Source organism: Ambystoma mexicanum, chromosome 14 (assembly GCF_040938575.1).
Source record: "Ambystoma mexicanum isolate Mex_15411 chromosome 14, UKY_AmexF1_1, whole genome shotgun sequence".
In the NCBI taxonomy this organism is placed as follows: Eukaryota; Metazoa; Chordata; class Amphibia; order Caudata; family Ambystomatidae; genus Ambystoma; species Ambystoma mexicanum.
This window is the reverse complement of record NC_090940.1, coordinates 511,868,649-511,894,021: the sequence shown is the minus strand read 5'-3', so window position 1 is coordinate 511,894,021 and position 25,373 is coordinate 511,868,649. Positions and strand designations below refer to the sequence as shown.

Genomic DNA, 25,373 nt, shown 5'->3' with positions numbered 1-25,373 from the left:
CAATGAGTCAAGACGAGGACTCACGATTAATGGTGTTTTCCATTAACTTACAGATAATGCCCACGCTATCTTTAGAGGTACTAGCCATGCTGGACTGTGGGGCAAACGGCAATTTCAAGGACATAACCTGGGTAAAGGATTATGAGATCCCTTTGTCGGCCAAACAAAGACCTATACCGGTGGAAGGGGTTGATGGTAAGCCCTTGTCGTCAGGTCCCATAGTGATGGGTACCGAAGCCATAAGAGTACAGATGGGAAGACATAGGGAGGAAATGAGATTCGATATAATAAGGACTGCACATTTCCCTGTGATTCTCGGAATTCCTTGGCCTCGAAAGCACAATCCTCAGATTGACTGGTCGAAGAACGTTCTGAGTTTTGATTCCGCCTATTGTTATTACCATTGCTTAGTGCTTAAAGAGATCTCACATCATGGGCAAGCTATACCATTGACTCATCCTGTGGTGTCAAGCAAACCTACTCAATATTTTGAGTTCTCTGAAGTGTTCAAAGATAAAATACCTAAACTACTTCCTCCACACAGACCAGAGGATTGTTCCATTGAGATACAAGAGCGAGCCACTGTTCCTTTCGGACGCAAGTATCCTCTTTCCTTACCCGAAAGGAAGGCCCTTTGTGACTACCTAGATGCCAATCTGCAGAACGGGCTTATCAGAGAGTCCAGATTATCCGGGGGTGCGTCCCTTTTTTTTGTCTCTAAATAGGGGACTTCTGAACTTAGACCCTGCATCAACTATAGAGGTCTCAATCATATCACCCTGCGGGACCGTTACCCTATGCCCCTTATCTGAGACATTTTGGAAGCAATACAAGGGTCTTCCATTTTCACTAAGTTGGACCCCAGGGGAGCCTATCATCTCCTGAGGATAAGGGAAGGGGATGAATGGAAGACTGCCTTCTGCACTCCATTAGGTCTCTTTGAATATCGGGTGATGCCCTTTGGACTCCTGAATGCTCCTGCAGTATTCCAAAGATTTGTGGACAAGATATTTTCTGACCTTCTATTTTTGTCCGTTGTAGTGTATCTAGATGATATTTTGATTTTTTCATCTTCAGAAGAAGAACACTACCAACATGTCTCTGAGGTCTTGAGAAGACTCCAATCCAACCACTTGTTTGCTAAACCCGAGAAGTGCCAGTTCCATGTACATTCTGTCTCTTACCTGGGATATGTGCTATCTAAGGAAGGTGTCCACATGGACCCAGGAAAGGTAGAGGCTATTCTACGTTGGCCAGAACCTCAGAGCGTCAAGGACGTGCAACGGTTTCTGGATCTTGCTAATTTCTATAGACATTTTATTCCACACTTCTCTAACGTCGTCTTGCCTATAACTGCCCTACCTAAGACAGGAACAGTGTTTCAGATGAGTCAGCTGCCCAACAAGCTTTCCAACAATTGAAGTCTCTAGTCACCACAGCACCGGTGTTGATCCAGCCCGATCAGACACGCCAGTTCATTCTTGAGAGCGACGCCTCTTATGGTGCTGTCGGGGCAATTCTGTAACAGAAGGCAGCAGATGATCAAGAACACCCTGTGGCATTTTACTCTCAGACGCTCACTTCCAGTGAAAGAAACTATGCAGTCCTTGAGAAGGAGCTCCTCACGATCTAGCTAGTGTGCAACCAGTGGAGGCATTTGCTACAAGGTACTATACAACCCTTCCTAATCAGAACTGACCACCGTAACTTTAAGGTCTTACAGCAGATGGAATGCTCTAATTCCAGACATGCCAGATGGGCATACTATTTCTCACAGTACGATTTCCTGATTATCTAGATTCCAGGTTCTGAGAATGTTGTAGCCAATGTACTGTCCAGAAGTTTTGAGCAGGAACTCGGAACGCCACAGAGCAAGGAGTTACTCCTACCAGAGAAAAGATTTGTGGCATATTTATCAGCATTCTTACAAGCAGTTAAGAAGGGTATACAAGGACACGTACCAACTTACCCTGAAGGAAGGTTTTTTGCTCCATTCCTCCACATTATTCATTCCAACCAAACCGCTACAGACTATGGTTCTTTCTTGGTGTCATGAGTCACCCTTAGCAGGTCACAAGGGGCAGAAGAATACTCTAGATTTGATCCGCAGATCCTTTTGGTGGCCTACTATTAACAAGGACGTTCAGGAGTATGTATCTTCTTGCCCAGTTTGTGCCTCTAGTAAGACAGCCACAGGACAACCTATCGGTCAGTTACAACAGCATTCACTGCCTTCCAGGCCATGGGAACATGTGTCCACTGACTTCATAGTGGATCTCCCAGCTTCTGATGGGTTTCGAGCTATCATGGTAACGGTAGACACCTATAGTAAGTTGGCACACTTCTCTGCTCTATTCGGTTTACCTTCTGCCCCAGAAACTGCATCCATGTTTCTTAGAGACAGTGTTCGCCTGCATGGAATTCCCAAGACATTACTGTCTGATCGCGGTAAACAATTCACTTCCAAGTTCTGGAAGGCTCTCTGTAATCAACTAGGCATTCAAAGGGCACTCTCGTCTGGCTTTCACCCCCAAAGTAACGGCCAGACTGAGACTCAATGCCACATTAGAGCAATACTTACAATGTTTCTGCAATAAGGAACAGGACAATTGGTCACAGTTGCTTCCATTGGCTGAATTTTCGTATAACAATACATATACAGCCATTCGCATTAGTCAATTCTTTTGTACTTTCGGATATCATCCTCCGCATCTTCCCTGGAAGGGTTTCACTACCACAAATTCGCCTGCAGTGGATCAGCTTATAAGCAACCTTCAGAGTACTCACAAGGAGGCAAGACAAAACCTGGAAGAGAGCAGACAAAGATACAAGAGATTGGCAAATCAACAGAGAACGGACAATCCCGACTGGTCTCCTGGTACCTCGGTTTGGTTGTCAACCAAATATGTACCTCAATGGGTTCACGCAGGAAAGTTCTCTCCCAGATATCTGGGTCCATTCGCTGTTTCTGCCAAGATCAATCCAGTGGCCTACAGGTTAAAATTACCCAAGAGCTTGCAGAGAGTACATCCAGTCTTTCATACCTCCCTCTTAAAGGAATACCTACAAGATGTCTTTGGAAGGAAGAAGTTCTGACCTCCGACAGAGCCCAGAGAGTATGAGGTGTTACGGATTGTCGACTCCAGATACCAGCGGGGTACTCTGCAGTATCTGATTCATTGGAAGGGTTATTCACAGTCAGAGCAGACTTGGGAACCCAAGAGTCATGTACATGCCCCCGTCTTCTATGCAATTTCCACAGGCTACACCCGGGGAAACCGGGGGGTACTTCCAGAAGAAGAGGGCATACTGTCATGCAGCAACCATGGAGCCTTTGGCAGAGATGGAGACATTGGTACTAAACTTATTCTGTTTCCCAGGGATAATTACTCTTCAGCGGTCTAGTCCTCACTTAATATGGAGGTATTGGGATTGAAGGTGAATCAGATGCGCTGATCCCAAGTAATCAATTTGAACATAAATCAATGAAGTTGATGACAAGAGGAAAGCTTCTGAGGTATCAAATCTTGAGAGATTTGTGAGAGTCTTTATAATGCAATCAAAATAGGAGAGTCTTGGGATTCCAACAAAGTCTTTATCGTGAATTTGAAAAATAGAGGAATCTCGAAGATCTGCCTCACTTAATATGGCTGCCCTAAGTGACTGTAAACTTGCACTGCGCCTTACGCTCAGTGCGTTGTATCCGTCATTCTTGCCTGGTACCCGCTGCTGTTTACAGTCTCGTCCGTCCCTCTCTTTGCTTCCCCTAGTAGTTTTTTTCCCTTCGGCCTCTTTCTTTCTGTCCTCCTTCGTACCGCGTTCCTCACGGCTTGTCACAATCCGCTTCCTCCTTCGCGTACCTAGGCTTCTGCTTTCATTCTTTCTTCCAACTGATGCCTCCTTTTCTCTCTCTGTCTTTCTATCTTCTTTCCACAACCAGATCCTTTTCTTCTACCGGCTTGCCTTTTCAGTGCTACTCTTATTCCCTTCGCCATCCTGGTGTTAGCTGTTCTGTTTATTTTGCTTACCTGTTTTTCTGATTCTTTCCTTGTGTTCTGTCTTTGTTATTTCGTCAGAGCTACGCCCATTCACGTTTGTGGATTCACCTACGAGAGAAGCCAGTCTTCTGCAACATCCCGATCATATCTGCATAGTGTTTTGTTTGTGTTTGCCTGGGACTTTTTGGAGTTCCCTGATTTCTGAAGTGGAGTTCCTAGCCACCGGTCTCCAGACCTCAATACTCCTTGACCACCAATCCCAGCATTGGGTTTGACTCCCTGGCGTTCCCTTTTAATCCTGCCAAGGTGGCCTCCGGGGGAGCCAGACCTTAGCTCTCTGATAAAAAGAGCAAGAAGAGCCAGGAGCCCAAGAAGACCAGAATCAAGAAATCATCTGAGGCCCGGAGCAACTCATCTGGAGAAGGAGGTGAGAAAGGGTCTCGGGAGGCTACTCCAGACAAGGCTAGGCACGACACGTGTACCCATGACTGGAAGACTGGCTCATTCGACCCAGTTCGCAAGAGTTGGCCGTCGGACACACAGAGACGACAGTCCAGCTGCTGACGGATCCGGGATTCTCCATCAATTATCCGAAGTCCTGCTTGATGCCACTACAGTCCCCTGCCTAGCGTTGCCCTTGGAGGAGAGGGTAGCGGCTATTATGGGGAAAGTGCATCGACTGTGGTCGCTGAAGACCTCCACGGTGTGGACCATCAAGTCACTTCTCAGCATGATGTCATCTTGCATCTACCTTATAGATGCAAGGTGACATCAGGCTCTGCAGGTTACGGATGCAACTTCTTCAGGAGTTCATGGACCCTCGCTGGGTTGAGGGGCCCGGAAGCTTCGTGGACAAGATCCCGCTCGATGAGGAGTTCTGTCAGGTGATAGAGTGGTAGGGCGTTCACCCCAACGCTGCCTGGGGCAAAGGGTTCCAAAGCCCCCCGTACCAGGAGGTGGTCACCACATATGCTTCCCTGGAAGGCTGGTGAGCACACACTAGACATCTGCACACCAGAGCCCTGTGGCAGGCATGGGAGAAGGATGTTCACATCAATATCCCGGAACTGCAGGCAGTGTTCTGGGCCCTCAAGTCCTTCCTTCATCTCTAAAGGGAAAAGTGGTGAGGTTCTTCACGGAAAACACCACCACAATGTTCTACTTAAGGAAGCAGGGGGCACTCGATCCCCAGCACTCTCCAAAGAGGCGCAGGACTTGTGACATCGTGTCATGATCCATCGATCACGCCCCTTCTGGTCTTCCTGGTCCCTGGCACGTCAGGGGTTACTCGCTGTAGTACACCCAACATGGCCGTATACACGGAACGCGGTCTATCGACCTTTACGTCCTATGCAGCACATCCTATAAATTAGCCACTCCCCTGCGGTTCCGCGTGTCTCAACGCTACCGATAGCTGTGGCCTGACGTGCTCTGTAGTTCGTTCTCCTGAACTGTGTTGCTTCCTGGTTCCCGGACCTTCCTCCTTCTCCTTTCCTACTACCTTCCTTGATCCTGTCTCTTCCGCGTTCCGCGCAGACCGCCTCCGTGTGCTGCCTCCATTCCAAGCTTCCTGGAGTTTCGTAGATCCCAGACGAAGAAGCTGAACGAATCCTGGAATCCGAAGACGGCCGAGCGGGCTTGTACAAGACCCGAACTGCTCGAAAGAAAACCCAGACAAAGGACTCTGCAAAACAGAGAAAACGGGTGAGAAAAGGGGAAACCTGTGACAGATTGAGACGCCACCTGACCGATCTCGATACAGACATGGAAGCAGCCGTCCAGGATCTTATGCGTGGCATGCAAGAGCTGACGACCGAAGTGCAAAACTTAAAGGCGGAAAACGCTGAGTTAAAACAATTGGTGTTATCCCGTGATTCCGCCATGAAGGAGAGTGTAATTCTAGGCGGCGTTGTTGATAAGTTCGACGGTTCAGCAAAGAGCCTTCGTGTATTCCTAGATTCTTGTTTGGTCCACTTTACATTTAAGCCTTATTATTTTTCTACGCCCAGGGCTAAAGTGGGCTTTATAATCTCGCATCTTTCCGGGAATGCCTTGACCTGGGCCACCCCATTGGTTAACTCTGATGATGCTCACCTGGATGACTACGATGGCTTTATAGAGGCCCTCAAGGCCATGTTCGAACGCCCGGAACAAGTTTACAGTGCCCAGGAACGTCTACTCGACTTTCATCAGGGTACCCAGGACTTGCTCACGTATGTCAAACGCTTCAAACAGCTGGCTAAGGAAGCGGATTGGTCCTCTGAAGCTCGTTTTACTTTATTTCGAAGAGGGCTAAATGAAGAGATCAAGGACGAACTAGCCAGAGTGGCACGCCCGGGTTCTTTTCAAGCCCTAATGGATCTCACTCTACAGATTGACTTTCGCATTCAGGAGAGAAAGGCAGGAAAGAAGAAAAACAAGTTACCACTCCAGAAAAACCCCATTGGAACCCCTTCAAGCTCAGAAGGCATTTCTACTCCAAGCAATGAGCCTGAACCTATGCAATTAGGGGCCTTCCGTGGACCCATTACTCCACAAGAGAGGATGCGAAGGATTCATACTGGATTATGTATGTATTGTGCATCCGACAAACATTTAGTAAGAGAATGTCTGATTGCCCCCCCACGGCGCTCGGGAAACGCCAGCTCCCGATCCTAAACGGAGCGCAGGTTCGGGAGAGAGATGTCTGCTCCACCTCTATTTCATCCTTGAACTCTCCTGGACAAAATTCCTTGGTAATCTTACAGGCCTTCTTGACAACATCCAAGAAAGAAATATACCCCAACCTGGCAATGGTGACTGTGGAGCTATGGGGGTATTCATAGATCATGAATGGGTCTTAAAACACCATATTCCTTATGAATCCCGGACTATCATGCAACCTGTGGAAGCAATTGATGGAAGACCCCTTTTTTCCGGACCTATAACCGTGCAGACCAAGGAGATCGAGCTTGCTATAAATCAACATCGAGAAAGGATAAGATTTGACATCATCAAGTCCGCCCATTACCCCATGGTTTTGGGAATGCCCTGGCTTCAAAGACACAACCCCTATTTCAATTGGGCAGCGGGATCCTTGGTCCTGGGTTCTGAGTTTTTTGTATGTCCCACTGCTTACATCCAGACCTTGATCCTACACCATCTAAGGAGTTTCCTACAACTCATCAGAACACAATCTCAGTTTCAAACATCATCCGGGTCCCTGAGGCTTACCAGGAATATTCCGAGGTTTTCTCCTCCGCCATTGTTCAGGCCTTACCTCCCCACGGACCTGAAGATTGTGCTATTGAGACAGAACCTTCCGCGGTGATTCCATTTGGAAGGATGTTCATCCTATCAGAACCTGAAATGAAAGCCCTTCGTGAATACCTGGATACTAATCTCGCAAATGGCACCATACGACCATCTAAATCTCCATCAGGGGCCTCCCTGTTCTTCGTTCCTAAAAAAGACACTAAAGAACTCAGACCGTGTCTGGATCATCGAGGTCTAAATCAATGTACTCTCAAGGACCGCTATCCGTTGCCCTTGATCTCAGACATCCTGGAGGCAGTAAGAGGCGCAGTTGTGTTCACCAAGCTGGATCTCAGGGGCGCCTATCATTTGATTCGTATCAGGGCAGGTGACGAGTGGAAGACAGCCTTTAGAACACCTTTTGGGCATTTTAAATACTTAGTCATGCCCTTTGGACTTGCTAATGCCCCAGCGGTGTTCCAACGTTTCATGGATCGAGTGTTCTCGGACATGCTGTTCCTTTTTGTGATTGTCTATCTGGATGATATTCTAATATTTTCAAAGGACCCTCTCAAGCACGAAGAACATGTGAAAGCAGTTTTACAACGCTTACGCGAAAATAAACTCCTGGCGAAGCCCGAGAAATGCATCTTCCATACTTCTACTGTTCACTACCTAGGGTTTGTCCTTACTCCCGATGGTATCGGTATGGATCAGTCCAAGGTCAAGCCTATTTTATCCTGGCCATCCCCGCCTCAGTGAAACAGATACAATCCTTCCTGGGCTTGGCTAATTTTTATAGGAAATTCATACCTTCCTTTTCCGAGATTGTCCAACCAATAATTGCCTTATTGAAAAAAGATGTGCCCTTTCATTGGACCATGGCCCAAGAGAAAGCCTTCCAACAGTTAAAGTCTGAATTTACGCAAGCTCCCATTCTTGCTCAGCCTGATGTTAATCGACCATTCATAGTGGAGACAGATGCCTCCAATTACGCCATTGGAGCCGTTCTAAAACAGCAATTCGAGGATAGCTTGGAACATCCCATCGCCTACCTTTCTCGGACATTAACTCCTAGTGAAACCCATTACTCCGTCCTAGAGAAAGAGCTGCTAGCCATCCGTCAAGCCTTCACAGAGTGGCGTCATTTACTTCTAGGAGCCAAATTTCCGGTCCATGTGCGCACGGATCATCGAAACCTGCAAGTATTGCAAGCCCTGGAATGTAGCAATAGTCGCCAAGCTCGGTGGGCCTTCTTTTTTACCCAATATCAGTTTCAGATTCACCATGTCCCTGGAACCCAAAATGTGATAGCTGATGCACTTTCTCGTCGTCCAGACTATGAACCTCCGGAGGATCGGACGCATCCCAAGATGTTTCCTCATACCATATTTGTAGCTCAAGCAAACAACCTCCTGGAAGAGATTTGCGTACAAACTCAGACTTCGGAACTTTGGAAAGGACTTTCAGAGAAGAATCAATGGGACTTAAGAATCAAGGACGGATATTTGTTCAAGGATACTAACCTGGTCATCCCCACACAGAAACTACAACAAAGGATAATAAATCTCTGCCATGATACTCTTCACTCCGGTCATCGTTGTATTTCCAACACCCTTCGTCTAATACAAAGACAATTTTGGTGGCCCAAGATGAAGACAGACGTACAACTGTACATTCAAACTTGTTCCGTCTGTAATCAGAACAAACATGATACCCAGAAGCCAACAGGTCTTTTATTACAGCCAACTCTACCAACAAGACCTTGGGAAATCATAGCTACAGACTTCATTGTGGAATTTCCGCCTTCCAGAGGTTATCCCACTATCATGGTCACCATTGACCTATTCACTCATATGACTCACTTTACTCCTCTGTATACATTACCATCCTCATCAGAACTTGCTGGTATTTTCCTGCAACACATCTTCCGACTGCATAGACTTCCTTCCAAGATCATATCGGACAGAGGACCACAGTATATCTCTCAGTTTTGGGAACACCTCTGCAGGATATTAGGGATCCAACGAGCTCTTTCCTCGGGATATCATCCCCAAACCAATGGTATCACAGAACGAGTGAATCAAACCCTTAAACAATATCTTCGTTGCTTCTCTACCAAAGTCCAGGATGATTGGTCACTTCTCATACCAGTGGCCGAATTCGAATACAATAATTCGGATCATTCAGCTGTTAAGACCAGCCATTTTTTCTGCAGCCAAGGATTCCACCCTTCGGTCTTACCTTCTGTTCTCCCACACCCAACACCTGTTCCAACTGTCGATTCCTTGATCGAAACACTCATCAATGTACAGAAAGACGCCAAGGATCATCTTGAAAGTGCGCGAATCCAAACCAAGCACTATGCAGATTCAAAGAGAAGACCAGGTCCTTCTTACTCTATTGGGGATAAAGTATGGCTATCCTCGAAACTTCTGCCCCGACATCTCAGACCGAATAAATTGGCTCCCCGGTATTATGGGCCCTTCTCTATAAAATAAATTATTAATCCTGTGGCCTTTTGACTCCAACTTCCGGACTCCTGGAAGAAGATACGTCCAGTTTTTCACAAATCTCTGTTGAAGCCATTCATCCAAACCACCCGGACTACTCTTAGACTTAGTCCTGTGATTGTTGATGACCAGCTGGAATATGAAGTTTCTCGTATTTGTGACTCCCAATATAGACGAGGCCGACTTCAATACCTGGTGGAATGGAAGGGCTATCCACCCAGTGGAACGTATCTGGGAACCAGTCTCGAATTTAAACTCCCCAGATTGCTCAGACGGTTCCACCGAATACATCCAGGTAAACCCGGTGGAACGGGTTTTAGAAGGGGGCATGCTGTCATGATCCATTGATCATGCCCCTTCTGGTCTTCCTGGTCCCTGGCACGTCAGGGGTTACTCGCTGTAGTACACCCAACATGGCCGTATACACGGAACGCAATCGATCGACCTTTACGTCCTATGCAGCACGTCCTATAAATTAGCCACTCCCCTGCGGTTCCGCACGTCTCAACGCTACCGATAGCTGTGGCCTGACGTGCTCCGTAGTTCGTTCTCCTGAACTGTGTTGCTTCCTGGTTCCCGGACCTTCCTCCTTCTCCTTTCCTACTACCTTCCTTGGTCCTGTCTCTTCCGCGTTCCGTGCAGACCGCCTCCGTGTGCTGCCTCCATTCCAAGCTTCCTGGAGTTTCCTAGAACCCGGACAAAGAAGCTGAACGAATCCTGGAATCCGAAGACGGCCGAGCGGGCTTGTACAAGACCCGAACTGCTCGAAAGAAAGCCCTGACAAAGGACTCCGCAAAACAGAGAAAACAGGTGAGAAAAGGGGAAACCTGTCACACATTGGGCCATCAGACAAGAAATGTTCCTCGTCCCCTTTCACCTGGCGGGAGTCAAGAACACCATTGCTGACTCCCTCAGCAGGCAGTTGCACTCCTGCGACGAGTGGGAACGTGGGCAAGACCAAGTGGACCGCTTCTTCATCAAGTGGGGCATGCCCCAGATCGAACTGTTTGCGATGGCGGCAAACTCCAAATGCCAGAAGTTTGCCAGCAGATTCCACCAACCGGGGAGCATGGGAGACGCGTTCTCCTTCCCGTGAGAAGGCCTGTTTCTGTACGCGTTGCCTCTCCTTCTGCGGGTTATCAATCAACTCAAACAGTGCTGATGCAGGAGAATACTCATCGCCAGTGGTGCCAAGGCAGATTTGGTACCCGGACCTTCTCAGCCTGTCAGCGTCGCCTCCAGTCAAACTGCTGGTGGTCGCGGATCTGCTCACCAGAGAAGGAGGTGCAATCCTGCATCATGACACGGGATCACTGAACCTGAGCGCTTGGCTTCTGCAGCCCTAGAGTTTGGAGGATGCAAGTTGCCAGCAGACTGCAGGGAGGTCCTTGCCAAGGCCAGAGCATCATCAACTCTTAAGTGCTACGGTCACAAGTAGAAGCGTTTCGCTATGTGATGCCAGTCACAGAAGATCACCCTTCTGAGGGTCACAGTCCTGCAGATTCTTCCATACTGCTGTCCTTGGCCAAGGCGGGACTGGTGCACGCCTCAATCAAGGTGCATCTGGTGGCTATCTCCCGCTACACCCGGTCTCCAGGAAGATCTCTTTGGTTCCTCAAAGGACTGTTTCGATCTATCTTTCCCACCGGTGAAGGCTCCTGCCCCGGCGTGGGAACTCAACATGGTACTGACGAGGCGCATGGGGGCCCCCTTCGAGCCTATGCATCAGGCTGCTCTCAAGTTCCTCTCATGGAAAACGGCTTTCCTTGTGGCCATCACCTCTGCCAGGAGGGTGGGTGAGATCCAGTCCCTGACTTTCCACGAATCGAGGGTGGTGCTGCAGACGCACCCCTCCTTAATGCTGAAGGTTCTGTCGGAATTCCACCTCAACAAGCCTTTGGTGTTACCTGTGTTTTTTTCATAGCCTTCGTCACCGGCTGAAAGGGCCTTGCGCTCGCTGGACGTTGCTCGAGCTCTAAAGTTCTACGTGGCACGCACAAAGTTTTCGAAAGACTTCTCAACTGTTCGTGAACTTTGGTCCTCTGAACCATGGGAAGGCCTTGTCCAACGCTTCATCTCAAGGTGGCTACCCGGGTGCATCACGCACTATAATCGGTTAGCGAACTGACCCCTACCCGGCCGTCCGAGAGCCCCAGCCACCAGAGCAATCGCTGTGATGACAGCATTTCTGTCTGGTGTGCCGCTTGTCCACGCACACCTTCACAAAGTTATACAGCGTTGACAGGGATTCCAGGGAGGAGTCCAGAGTCGGCCAAGCAGTGCTGCACAACCAAGATATAGCGAAAGTTAGGCCTCATTATACTGTATAATAAATATCCTTAAAATGTCTTAACAGCTGCTGACGGATCTGGGATTCTCCATCAATTATCCGAAGTCCTGCTTGATGGTCATGTAGCAGCTGCCTTCCCCTGGGCACATAGGAGAAGACTTTAGGCTGGGGTTCAGTGATGGCTCAATGCGATTCATCACATAGGGAACACCCCAAGATATAGCCTGTTCCAGAGGTAAGAGTAATTGCTTCTGTTGAGCCTTGTAATTTGTACTGCTATGTTTTCCGTATTCATGTCCATGTGAATCCATGCCAGACCCCATGCTGGAGAAGGAACAACTTACTTACCTGTAACTGTTGTTCTCCAGCATGGGTCTGGCATGGATTCACATGAAAACCCTCCCTCCTACCCCTCTGCGGCTCTTCTTGGTCATATTGCCACTTTTCATGCTTACCAAATCTGAAGATGGCTGCTAGAGGAGGGGCTTAGGGAGAGGACTGTCATTGGCTGGGGGCAGTATGCCCAGAGTATTGGTTTAGAGGAGAAATACAGTTTGTACGTGAAAGTGAAACTGTTTTTTCTTTTACTGAGAATTCCCAGCATGACGACAGGGAATATTAATGAGCATGTGAATATAAGCCAGACCTATGCTGGAGAACAAAACATACAGGTAAGTAACCTGTTCCATGTATAACATATGAATGAGTTACTCACCTGCTTTATTGTTCACTTTTCAAATTGAATCCTAACTTGGGATTAATGTTACAGCTAATACTGCATTTTAAACAATGCTTTAAATATATTTGTGTATACATAATTAATGTATTATAGCTTTAAGTGTTTAAGTGTTTAATTGGATACTTGTATTTACTAGTTTCATTGCATAGCTCTGCAGCTCACATTACCCCTCTTAAGATAAGCCTGGCTGCTCAGTCACACCACCAACTTGTGTAGTACAGGCCTATATTAAAAGGTGGGTCTAATACCAATGAGAAGTCTTGTGTAGTCCCACACCAGTGGGACTGCACTAATTCTTACCTAACAGAGATGTTAAGAGAGCATTATGTACATGTGAAGTGTGCATGGTAACCTGCCTAAGAGGTTTTAGGGTTTTACCACTGGAAGGATTGGTATAATGACAACATGCTGTCGCGAATTTAGGTATTATAGTGTCATCTTCAAAGTGAATGGAAGAATACTGCATCCCTCCTGATGGGGTAACCCCATGTTCCCACGGCTGTCTCCTCCCATGTGATCCTCCCTCATAATACCACCCCCAGGGTCAAGGTCAGGTAGCAGCTGCCTTCCCCTGGCCACATAGGAGAAGACTTTAGGCTGGGGTTCAGTGATGGCTCCATGCGATTCATCACATAGGGAACACCCCAAGATATAGCGAAAGTTAGGCCTCATTATACTGTATAATAAATATCCTTAAAATGTCTTAACAGCTTCTGTGTCCGTCTTCTGATCCTCCACACTACCTAAATCCTCTTTATCGCCTATCACAGCACTACTCCACTCAGCATCACGCTAAGTATCTCGAACCAAAATCTCCAACAACATCCAAACCATCCTCTCCAAACTACATTGGCCTCCCTGTAGGTTTGCATCTGAGATTTGCTTAATTACCTTTAAAGGTATCCTACTTGGCCACCACTATAAAAATAAGGAATCCATAACACGTGGCTCGCAAACTACCAGAAGTAAACCTGTGACACCGTGAACAATCCTCAGAATAAAAAGGGTAATACATTGAAATATCCTTAAATGTAAATTGCAATCATACTAAACGTTTACCTAATTCCTAAGATATTTTCCTTCCGAAAAAAGCCCTTGAGAATCATTTCCTCTCCACACCTCTGTTAGAATGTATTCACATTTTCCACCCTATATATTACCCCTACTTATACTGTTATGACAGCTGGATTTTTTTTGTACACTGTTGTGGTAATCTCTGTTATAGTTATTAATTAGCAGCCGGTTCAGGTTCCTTGTGAAGTCAAATTATAGGAATGTTGTGATAATAGCATGCTTTACATGAATTCCAATCTCGTTTGTGTTAGGAACGTTTTTCTTAAGTCGAACTAAGAGCTTAGTAAAACCGTTCAACTGCGACAGTACAAGACTCCACTCTTAGTATAAGGCTGTACCACCTGAGTTCATGGTAGCATAGACCGAGCAGCCAGGCTTATCTTAGGAGCGATAGAGGGCTGTAGAATCAGTACAAATAAATTGTATTATACATATGGTCCAAGGAAACACTGACACACTATGTATTTAAAAAATGAAGGGTTTATTTTATATACAAGCAGACCAAGAGATACTTGGGTAAAGTAAGTACTATCATAAAGCATATAAACAAATTATAAAAACACAACACTATGCTTTAAATACACAGATCAAAGCACAGACCTTATTTTGAACACCTAACAGTATTTCATGGGGGGTAAGAGTGTAGATTACTTTCTGATTACTTTCAATAATACATGGGTAGTAGACCCTGTCAGCTATACAGTGACACCCAGCAAGGAAATCACACAGTCAACCAACTTGCAAATATTTTTATTTTTTATTTTTATTTATTTGTGTTTGGCTCAATGCGCCTTTACAAATATTTGAACTACACATATGCAGATTTATAAACCAACTGGTCAAAGTGTACAAACAAACTTATTCCCATGTGCATAACATATTGTAGCAGTACACCTAAAATACACAATCCACTTAAAACAATTAAAAACCATCTCATAAAAAAGAAAAACATCTATTTTTCATTTTTCTTGAAGTGTTCCTATAGATTGTCCATGGCTTTATACAGCTTAGTTTCATTAGTATCTCAAGCCAAACATATCGTCACAGGTTTCATATATGTAAGCATACCTTAAACCTAGTCAGGCACCTTAGTCTCAATTCCAATAAGATGCTCGCGGATAACTGTCAGAAATTGGACCAGTGCAAATACCACTGTCTGTCTGTTACCCCACATGCATTGGGACCATAGTAACTCGCTAGATGCTAACAAATCAGCTTTATAGAACTTGCCCATAAATACATACCGCACATTCTCAAAATAGCCACAGTGTATCACTAAATGTTTTAGTGACTCATAGCTTTCATTATTGCCACAGAATCTACAATCATACAAGTCAGCCACACTTTGTTTGTTAGCCTAATGCATCGTTCTGTCTTTGGTGTGAAATAAATTTAACTTTAATCTCATATATATAGTTCTTGCTTTTGAACATGGAAACAATACTAAATATTGCAGACGTGGACATTGTTTGTGAAAGAAACTTGCTTGATCTCTATAAAATGTATACTTTCCATTCAAATCAATTATATTTGCCCAGTCCCATTGAAAGATTTTTTTTTACCACACCTGGCCTTTCATATAATTCATTTTGTTCCATTGCTATAAGGTGTAAAAACGTTTTCATCTTCTTGACATAGTGCTTAATCAACAATGGATATTCATGTACCACCATTCTACTAAAGTCCTCACATAGCGAATTCGCGGGAGGATGTAACATTTTTCCATAATTCGTCAGCATTCGCCACCAGTTTTGCTGCTAGCGAGTTAAGACACAGTTCATGTATAATCAGAGAATTTGGTAATTATTTGGGTTAGCCTAATACTGCCTTCCAGGTCTTACCTTGGAGCTTATTGAGTATTTTTGTTAGATCCAATATACGTAAATCGAGTCCATAAAGTATTATTGGTTCAACCTTTAGGGGGTAAAATTCAATCGTAGGTAGGAGAGAAAATTTTGAGTGCTTATGATAGATTTTCATTTGAGATTTAAGATATATTACTTTAATATTTAATGTGCTGCTCCACAATTCTAAGGAATTAACATCACATAGGTTATAATCTAAGTACCTGGTTGCCAATACCTGATCAATTACCACTTGATTCATCTTCCAGGTAAATCTGCATCCTTTTTTTCTATTCGCAAATACCAATATATTCAATTTGGTTGGATTGATGGCAAGATTGTTATTTTTAATATATTCCGAGAACACATTCAATTTGGTTTGCAGCCCATAGGGCATTCGATCAAAGAGAATGATGTTGTCAGAGAATGCCAACCAATTGATTCTTGTGTCTCCTAGCTTGACTGGAAATACCTCCATATTTTCCCGTATTTTGTCAGTGTCGCAGCTATATAGGTTAAACAGTATAGCTGCCAACTGGCATCCGTGTTTAACCCCTATCTCTGTGTCGATTGCCTCTGGAGTGGACCCATCTTGGTTAATCCATACCATGTATGACTTTCTGGTATGAAGTAATGCTATTAGTCCCACAATATGGGCCGGAATTCCATACGCAATCAGCTTGTTCTACAGTCTAGCCCTTATTACGCTGTCAAAGGCTGCAGAGAGATCTAATGATGCCATATAAATGGCACCTGAGGCGGTATGGTGAGAGGTTTCCAACAGGTGGGCTAGGATTGATGCGTTAAGTGTGGTCCCCAATACTTTCCTAAAACCCACTTGATATTTAGATAACATCATCTTATCTGCTACGCAGTATTCAAGTTCCCTTAGGAGAAGAGTGGCAAACACTTTGGCAGGAACATCAATTAGTGAAATCGGGTGAAAATTGCTAGGTCATCAATCGGCCCTTTTTCATGAATAGGAACGATTATTGCTGTGAGCCACGATTTCGGAATCAATCTGGTTTCAAAGACTGACTCAAAAATAGGTTTTAATAATTTAGCCCATAAGTGCGGATCGTCCTTTATTAAGCATGGCCGAAACCCATCAGACCCTGCAGCCTTGTAGTATGTCAGCTTTTTGATAGCCCATCTCACATCGTCAAGATTCCATGCACATTCTCTTGGGATCTTCGTAACTAAAGCAGAAATATTTGCAGATGGAAAACCCTTCGGTAGCGCATATCTATCTAAGATGTACTCTGTCCACTTCTCACCATTAATAGCCACATCAAAGATAGCATTCTTAGCTTTACCGCAGGAGCGAAGTATCGCCCAAACAGCTTTCGTTTTGCGTCTACATAAAAGCCTAATCATTAATTGATTGTGTGCCAAATACTTTGCCATCTTTACCTTTTTAAGTGCATATTTGCTTCGCACTTGGATCTGCCTTTTGAGGCCAATAAATACCTGAGAATCTTCTGTTAACCTCTTCGCCCTTCTAATATCCCCATTTCGCATGCACTTTATATCTGCGATCTCCGCACTATATTTGCAGGGATGACTGGGTGTACACTTCTTTTGTGCACTTGCAATATCAGCCAGATGACGTTTTATCACATTAGTGTTGCATCCATTCAATTTCTGTTTGTTCCAGAACAAAGGGGGACAATTCTCTCCACACCACATATCTCCCACATATCTCTGTTCACCAAGTATGCTAAGTTTCTACATATTTTTGAATTCCATCTAATCGACTTAGGATGCTGGTGTACTTCGATTAGAGCAAGATGTATAGTTTTCATAAACAATTGTGGTTGAATATTTAGTGTTAACTTCAGCATCCTTTGGTCACTAAGGCCCATGTTATGTACCTCAATTGGCTTCGATAATTCCAATATGTTTTTGGATACAGCAAAATAGTCAATCAATGGCCTTGAATTCCCTCTGAACCATGTATAGATAATCTGATTTTTTGCATGTGGGATCATGTGTATATTCCAGTTCTCAAGGAACTTCAACCAACAGTACCCTCTTTGATGTACCCCAACATTCTGGATTTGAGTTACAGCAGTTAGTTTGAAAAAGGCAGAGTCTTTCAAGACGGAGTTAAAATCTCCACCCGAAATTACTTCATGGTTGTCATTTCTAATACATTATTTCTGTAGTATAGCATCCAATTCATTTATTGTCCCATAGTACAAACCTTGTTTTGGATTGCTGTACACATTAATAATCACCATATTAATATGATTTAATGTTATTTCAATAGCAAGTAGGTTATGAGAAGAAGAAATTAAGTTAGCTGCCATTTTGAAACTGTTGTGGACAAGGGTTAATAACCCTCCTGCTGGACGACCACTCTTTCCATGCCTAGCAGGATGGCTGAAGGACTTAAAACCATCTACATTAATAGGATGGACAGCCATGGTTTCTTGTATCAGAATGATACTCGAATTGTTCAATATCAAGTTACTATTGTATTATTTCAGGTATGTGGACGTCTGCTTAGAATGTGTAGAAGCAGCACGCTTCAATAATGTTTCCAATCCAGCCAACCCTTTTATTGCATTCACCACCGAGGTAAGCTGAATTAGCAAGTTTTGAGTCATAGCTGTATCTGAGCCCAATTGCCCACCTGTGGTTGCAGTGGTATTTCCGCTCATTTGTGGTTGAAATTCTATAAAGGTTATGGATTCATTCATGTCTTCAAAGCAGTACAATTCATAACATAGCATATTGAAATTGTCGCTATGATCCCATAACATTTTTGCAATTAGGGGAGACTGAACCTTACATAACATCCTGTTGTTGTTGGAGATCGACAGTTTAATCCATTCAATGTCCTGTGTGTTCAAGTTCCTTAAAGTGGGTATTTTTTTTAAACATGTTTAATAGGTAGGTGCGATTGATTCTGTCAATGCCATGCATCTGAGAATCGCTCCTTGGGTATATCATCACATGACTTTATGTATGCAGTATCGGTTTGCTGCTGATTTCCATGTGCTTCAATAGTGTATTTTTTGCCCAAGTGTAGCCCGTGTTGTTCTTTTTCACCACCCGAACTATCTGTGTTCATGTGAGTTTGCAAATCGTTTGAAGACCCAATTCGCTCAGCATTAGCTCTGGGACTAACATTGTTTGTTTGACATAGAGTGTTTAGCTGAACTATCTGTTTTTCAATTGCATGTGTGACTGTGTTTCAGGCATATATAGGGGATTTTTCCTTGTGGTTGTGTTTGTGGACCTTGCAGAGTTATTTGTGCCTGGTCACTATTACTTCTATCTCTTTTAAATGTGTTTTTGTTTTTTGTTACCTGATAAGACCCAGCTAAGTTAGATTGTTTAAAGGTTTTTTTAAAAACGTTTGACAGTGCTAGGGTGGGAAGTGCCAGAATCTCCTTTATGAGTAGCAATGCCTTTCGTTGCATCTTGCCCATTCTGCAATAAGTGCGGATTATATTGTGTGTTCCCTGGCGCTTGTTGTATATTAACCACTTCAGCTTGGGGCTCCTGGATCTCCATTTCCAGATGGGCTCGAGATTCAGCATCTAACTGAGAGGGATCAAAACCATTTTCCTGTGTCGAGTCTATAGATCCCATTTTTCTATTCTTCTTTTTTATTTTTTTTAATTGACCCTCTGTTTTTTACTTTGCAGGTCCTTTTTAAGATCAGTTTTGTTTGGGGAAATGCTAGCGTTTCGGTTTCTTTTTTTATCCTCACATTTTGTTGCTCTTAATTGTAGTTTTCTTTAGCTTTTCTGGACATAAAGAATTTCCATCCTGCATTAGTCTCTGACTCATGTTCTGGACTAACGACAGTCACCTCCTCCTCCTTCTTTTTCAGTTCATCTTGCTCCAACAGTACTGTAAGTGCTGATGGACTATCGGGAGTATGTATATCTGCAACCTCCAGGACCTCTTTTAATAGCTCACCTTTAGATGTTCCTATAGTGGGTTTATTTCCCACCATTTCTTTTATGAATAGATTTTCTAAAACCAAGAGCCTGTCGTGATGCAACTTTGCTACCTTGTTTAGGTCCATTTTTTCTCTCTCTTCCTGTGTCGGCTTGTATGAATCTCCTTTTCCTCTCATTAATTCATGTTCATTGAGAGTTTTCTCATCTTTAGCAATTCTATCATGAGTCTGTGTTGAATGTGTTGTCATGATAACAGTGTGATTTGAGACACCAGGACAATTTGTATTGGTATCAGAAGTGTTGACATTTAACTTCACCCTAGAATTTAGCATAACCTTGTGTGCCAACATAAAGCCTTCTAGCTTATTAAGATTCCCCAACATCTCACTCAAGGAGCCTTTCATTTCTCTTACGTCAAAGTGCGTGAATTGGTGTCCTTTGTCCAAAAGGTTCAAAATTCTTGTTAATACAGGAAATGTATGACAATTTTGCTCATTTAAGTCCAGCATTGTTTCATCCGTAAGATTGTAAGTATTATTCGTCCTAGCTTCTTTTTGAGGGGGAATATCTGCATCATTCCTTACCAAGGAATGAAACTCTTCATAAGCATTAGTTAGCCATTCTTTTTGCCCTTCTATACCAGACGGCGGGTGGACAACAACATCTGCCAAGTCGCCTTTCCCAAGAGAGACTTGACAGAGGGCGCCATGTTACAACACATATCACCTTTCTTATTACTATGCAGATGTACAAAATCACGTTGTATTCTAGGGGTGGAAACTGGTGTAGAGAGACTTGAGGATAAAGATACATGTCTGTTGAGTGCAGCCATAATCACTGGTGCTAACATAGAGACATCTGCAAGCTCACCATTTGCTAAGTTCTCAGACTGATATGACATCTCGTGTTGGTGATCCTCACAGGATGACGTAATGTCATTTCTAATTTCGTGTAGGCCATTTAGTTCCCTTAGATAAAGTACCTTTTCATCATTTGATGTATTTTGGGGTGTTTTCAATGGCATACAACATGGGTTTTGAGCTTCAGTATGTGTCAGAGATGCATTATACGGTAATTTTGATGGTTGTGGCATTATTGAAGGCATTGTAAAAGAAAGCTCTGTTACTACCGGGTCTATACCAATATCAGAACTTCTAACATCTGGTGCTATTTCTTCTGCGTTTTTGGGTGGACACTATTTTTCTTTGCCACCAATGCCATCAAACGTTTGCCTTTTCTGAGACTAGTTTCCATGATGACTTCTATTAACAAGCTTGGTGTAAATTAATTAGACACTTGTGTCTCCACCATGGCACAATATTCATCCACCTGTTATTTCACAACACAGAATTTGTGCCCAATTATATCAGGGCACATAGACTCCTTGAAGTCAATTTCTCATATACCTCTGTTTCAAAATATGCATAGGGCTCAAAGGCACTAGGGCCCGCAGTCACCCCACACACGTATTACACACATGTAGCAACCAGACCTAGCAGTATTGTTCTTTAAGCAGTGTACTCCCAAATGCAAAGCGTCTTATATACTGCAAATATACTTTTCTGAATAGTGGAACACAGATTCAAGGAACAGTATTATACCTTTAGTAAGTTTGTGATAACACCCAGTTATAGTAGGTGAGTCAGACCTTTTTGGTATAATATACAATTACAGCTGTTATTCAGATCAGTGGAACACAGGCTAAGATAAGCAAGAACTCTTTACACTAATTGTGTAGGCACCAGGCAGAACAAGGTCAGCTACACCTAAAGGAACACTTTTCAGGAATGGCACACAGCTATTCTAGTCAGGTAAAACCTAATGTTGTAATATACTATTACAGTTGCTTTTTAGATCAGTGCAACATAGATTGAGGTAAGAAATAACTGTAACTTGTTTTAGGATGGTACATGGATAACACGAGGTAAGTAAAACCTATATACTTTTTAAAGGAGCTATCAGCAACTTAAGAGGGTAGTATAACCTAAGGCAGACTTATTCTGGACAGGCTAACAGCAAGAAGGGGAAGCAAGACCCAATTGGGGACACTTATACAATTATCCTAACAGGAATAATAAAGTGAAATTAACAGCATTACTTTTGGGAAGAGGGGGGGGGGTGCAATTCACAGGTCAGTAAATTAACCTTCTATATGTTTTCTGTTAGAATGGCGAGACAGTTTCTAAGGAAAGTAAGACTTTGAGAGTACTTATTTAAGAAGGCACACAGCTTATTCAAGGTAAGTAAATCCTATATATACTTTTCAGAATGGCAGAACATATCTCAGGTAAGTAATAACCTTTTGAAACTATGCACTCTGAGTTAGTTACCAACCAACTTCTTTTACTAGTGAGTAACTTTTGCACACTTGTTATTCTTTTCACGGCAGAACCCTTTTCTTATCCAGTCCTTCCCTTATTCTATAGCATGAGTTCAATCAGAGGCAGTAGAGGGACTCTAGTGGTCTAGGTGCCAGCTGTAGTCAGGGTGAGATAGGGTCCAGCTGCAGGCAAAGCCAGAGTTCTAGAGGAAGACTGTTGAAACAAGTAGGTATTTCACTTTTAAGTTAGTGGAGCACTGGATAAGGGACGACACCCTCAGAGGATTCCGCAGTGGGCCTGGGTGAACTGGATGAGTGGCCTCCCAATCACAGAAAACACCCCAAAGCTATACAGAAATCATAAAGGCTTCAGGCATGTAAAATACCCCAGCCAACACAGTACCTCCGCACAGAAGAAGAGTTGCAGCAGGAAGACTTCAGGATCTACAGCCAAAAATCCGGTCGATGGATTCCTTTGTCAGGAAGATGGAAGACAGGACTTTGGAAAGCTCCAGGCAAGAGTTTCCTCGTGCCTGGACATGGCTCTGTGGATTTGGCGCTTTTTCAGGAGCACAGAAGAAGACAGAATATTGCTGGTCGTATTCTCGTCGTTTGCAAGGTCCAGCATTCTGGTGAGGGGACTTTGCAGACCTGAATCTTGCCTCTAGAGATCCAGCAGGGATGCCCACGAGATTTCAGCGAGATTCGGAATTCGGAAGACTGTGCACCGCACAATGGCTTGAGTTCCCAGGGTATTGGGGATATTGTAGCCCCGCAAGGTCGCAGCACGACGTGAGATGGCACAAAATACAAGTCTTCTTGGGTCTAGTTGATCCCACCAGCCTTTGGGTAGAGGTTGTCGTGTTTGGGACTCCCAAGTCGATTGGAAGGAAGGCTACAACAGGCTAGGGTTACACAGGAGGCTCTCTGTTTGCTGGAAATCGTCTCAGCTTCAGTTTCTTCATCTTCCTCTTCGGTTGTGATTCCAGTGGTCGATTACCTCTTCAGCTTCCGGGATCAGACTTTTATGCAGGAACCCAGCCAATCAAACAGCCAAGCAACATTCAAACTTGGTGGGGTTGGCAGTCCTTTTAGGACAGCCAGCCTTCCAGTTTGAACTGGATTCTCATAGTCAGTCTGGAAGAAAATGGGCTGCAGAGTTTTGGACTCGTCCCTTGCTTCCTGCCTTCACAGACACTCTGGAGAGGAGGCCCGCCGAAGATAAAAATCACTCAAAGGAATTTCCTGCCCCGGAATGTCAGGAGAAGGAACAAGAAAGGACAAGGAATGCTGAAATGGCGAAAAAAGAGGGGGTCATTTTGGTAAAATGAGCACCCATGGGCGCCTTTACCAGGGCTGTGCAAATAGCCCACGGTAAAGGTGCACAGAATTAATTAAAAGGTTCACTGCCACCAACCGTTAAAGGTAAGTTTGTCCTTGTAACTTAAATGTTACATTTAAAATGAGAAAGGTAATACTCAGTGGGCCTCATTACGAGGTGGGCGGTAAGGGATTACCGGTGCCGGTAATCCCTTACTGACCACTACGAGTTCCCTTTGCGGGTCCTCCCTTAACGCCTGCTTTTACCAGGCGTTAAGGACGGGACCCGCAAAGGGACTTTGGAGCTAATAACGGTACCGCAATTTGCGGTACCGTTATTAGCACCTTCCCATTCCCATAGAGCCCTATGGGGGCTCAAATGGGATTGGGCAAGGGCCCTGGTGAACGGGGAATTACCGCCCCCGCCAACCTTGGAATGGGGCGGTAACAGTTCCATTCACCAGGGCGTAGTCGGTAAGGTTTTGGAGGCAGCCATGGCGCTAATAGCGCCATGGTTACCGCCAACCTCGTAATGAGGCCCAGTATCTCCCCAGCACTCCACATAAGGTGGGGGTGCTGGTCTCACCTAATAAAATGTAAAAGTGATCCAAAGATCCTTTCCACCCTTGGGAACAGTAGTTCTCACAAGGTTAGCCAGAGAAAGTAAAAAGGGGAGCCCCCAGGGCAACCCAGCAACAATAGGCAATTATTGCCAAAAACAAAATGCAATACTCCGCAGTGACCACTGGATGTCGGACCTATGCACAGCATGTGAATCTAAGCAGATACAACCATCAGAAATGCTTTTACGGTAAGTAATGCATTGTCATCTGTGTTGCATTCAAATAAATCTGATTTGTAAACTGTTGATTGCCTGAATGCAGTTAGCTTACTCTTTTGGCTTGCTTTCAGGCAGTTATTTTGGAATTTCCAAATGACTTATGGATTAATATTAAAATACCCCCATATTATACTGGGGAAATGATACCTTTGTAAATGTGACACAATGTGTTTCGATTTCAAAATAGCCATATTTTGTAACTTTGTGAAGGATCTCTATAATCGTTAAAAAAAGAAGTGCATTCTAATATGTTCATTTTTGCACAGCTGACAAACAAAGCTTTGAGTAGTAGCAGTCAGACCGAGCTGGAGAATCGTCTGCACCAGCTTACAGAGACCCTGATCCAAAAGCAGACTATGTTGGAAAGTCTCAGCACAGAAAAGAATTCACTAGTCTACCAACTTGAGCGGCTTGAGCAACAACTGAAGAGCATCCAAGGCAGCAGTGCCAACGGGCCTTCAATTAACATGACTGGTGTGGACAATGGTGAAGGTATGCTTGAGACCTTTTACTCTTAACAATAGGGTTAATTTTATGCAAAAAGATAAGCAATTTCGACAAATGTTTTAAACACTAGTTCTTTTTCTTCCATACAGCGAATTAGCTACTTGCGTGCATCGGAGATCTGTGCAGTTGTAGTAGTGCATCCTTAAATACTAGCAAATTAGGAAATGAGAAAGAAATGCTAATTTCGAATGGATTGTGTCCTCCCCACGTGTTCCTCATCTTAGATATCTCCAATATCCAGCTTCACCTGCTTTGAAGAAAATACTTTCGGGAGAGGGTGCTGTGCGTTGATGCGGTCGACTCGATGTCCCTCGAGGGCCTCTGTCTCGAGGATGTCATCGAAGGTATATAAAGCATGTGCAGTGCCTGTTGGCTTCAGTTCAGTTTTTCTAAGTAAGCTTTTGCTTCGTGAACTACGGCATGCTTCATACATTTCTTTGAGTAATATCAGAAAATGTATTTGTCTTCGGCTAGGACAACCCCGAAGACCGGGTTTAAAAAGTGGCAAGACTTCGATGCCAAGATGTCACTGGCGGATCTGCATCGAGTATGCTTGTGGTGTCTCGTGTGGAGCACAAGACCTCAGCCTGTTCAAAGTGTCAGTCAATGACCGGAAAAACTCTGACGCAGCGTAAAGGGACATTGGCAGTAGGTAGACTCCCCAAGAAATCCCACTTGACTACCCCGTTGAAAAAACATTCTTCTGACAAAGCGAGAGACAAAAAAGACAAAAAGTCCAGGTCACGGAGTGGCTCCCACCACTCCTCCTCCTC

The 25,373-nt window shown here is 44.3% G+C and overlaps 1 protein-coding gene across 5 annotated transcripts in view; it reads left to right on the top strand.

The window, feature by feature from the left end:
* Positions 1-25,373, top strand: part of GOLGA5 (golgin A5) — an 800,028-nt gene that overhangs the window by 613,996 nt on the left and 160,659 nt on the right. For all 5 annotated transcript variants that reach the window (XM_069637743.1, XM_069637746.1, XM_069637745.1 and 2 more), the window contains one exon: positions 24,360-24,585. In XM_069637743.1, the coding sequence (XP_069493844.1) occupies positions 24,360-24,585 (226 nt within the window). The remainder of the gene's footprint in view (positions 1-24,359; positions 24,586-25,373) is intronic.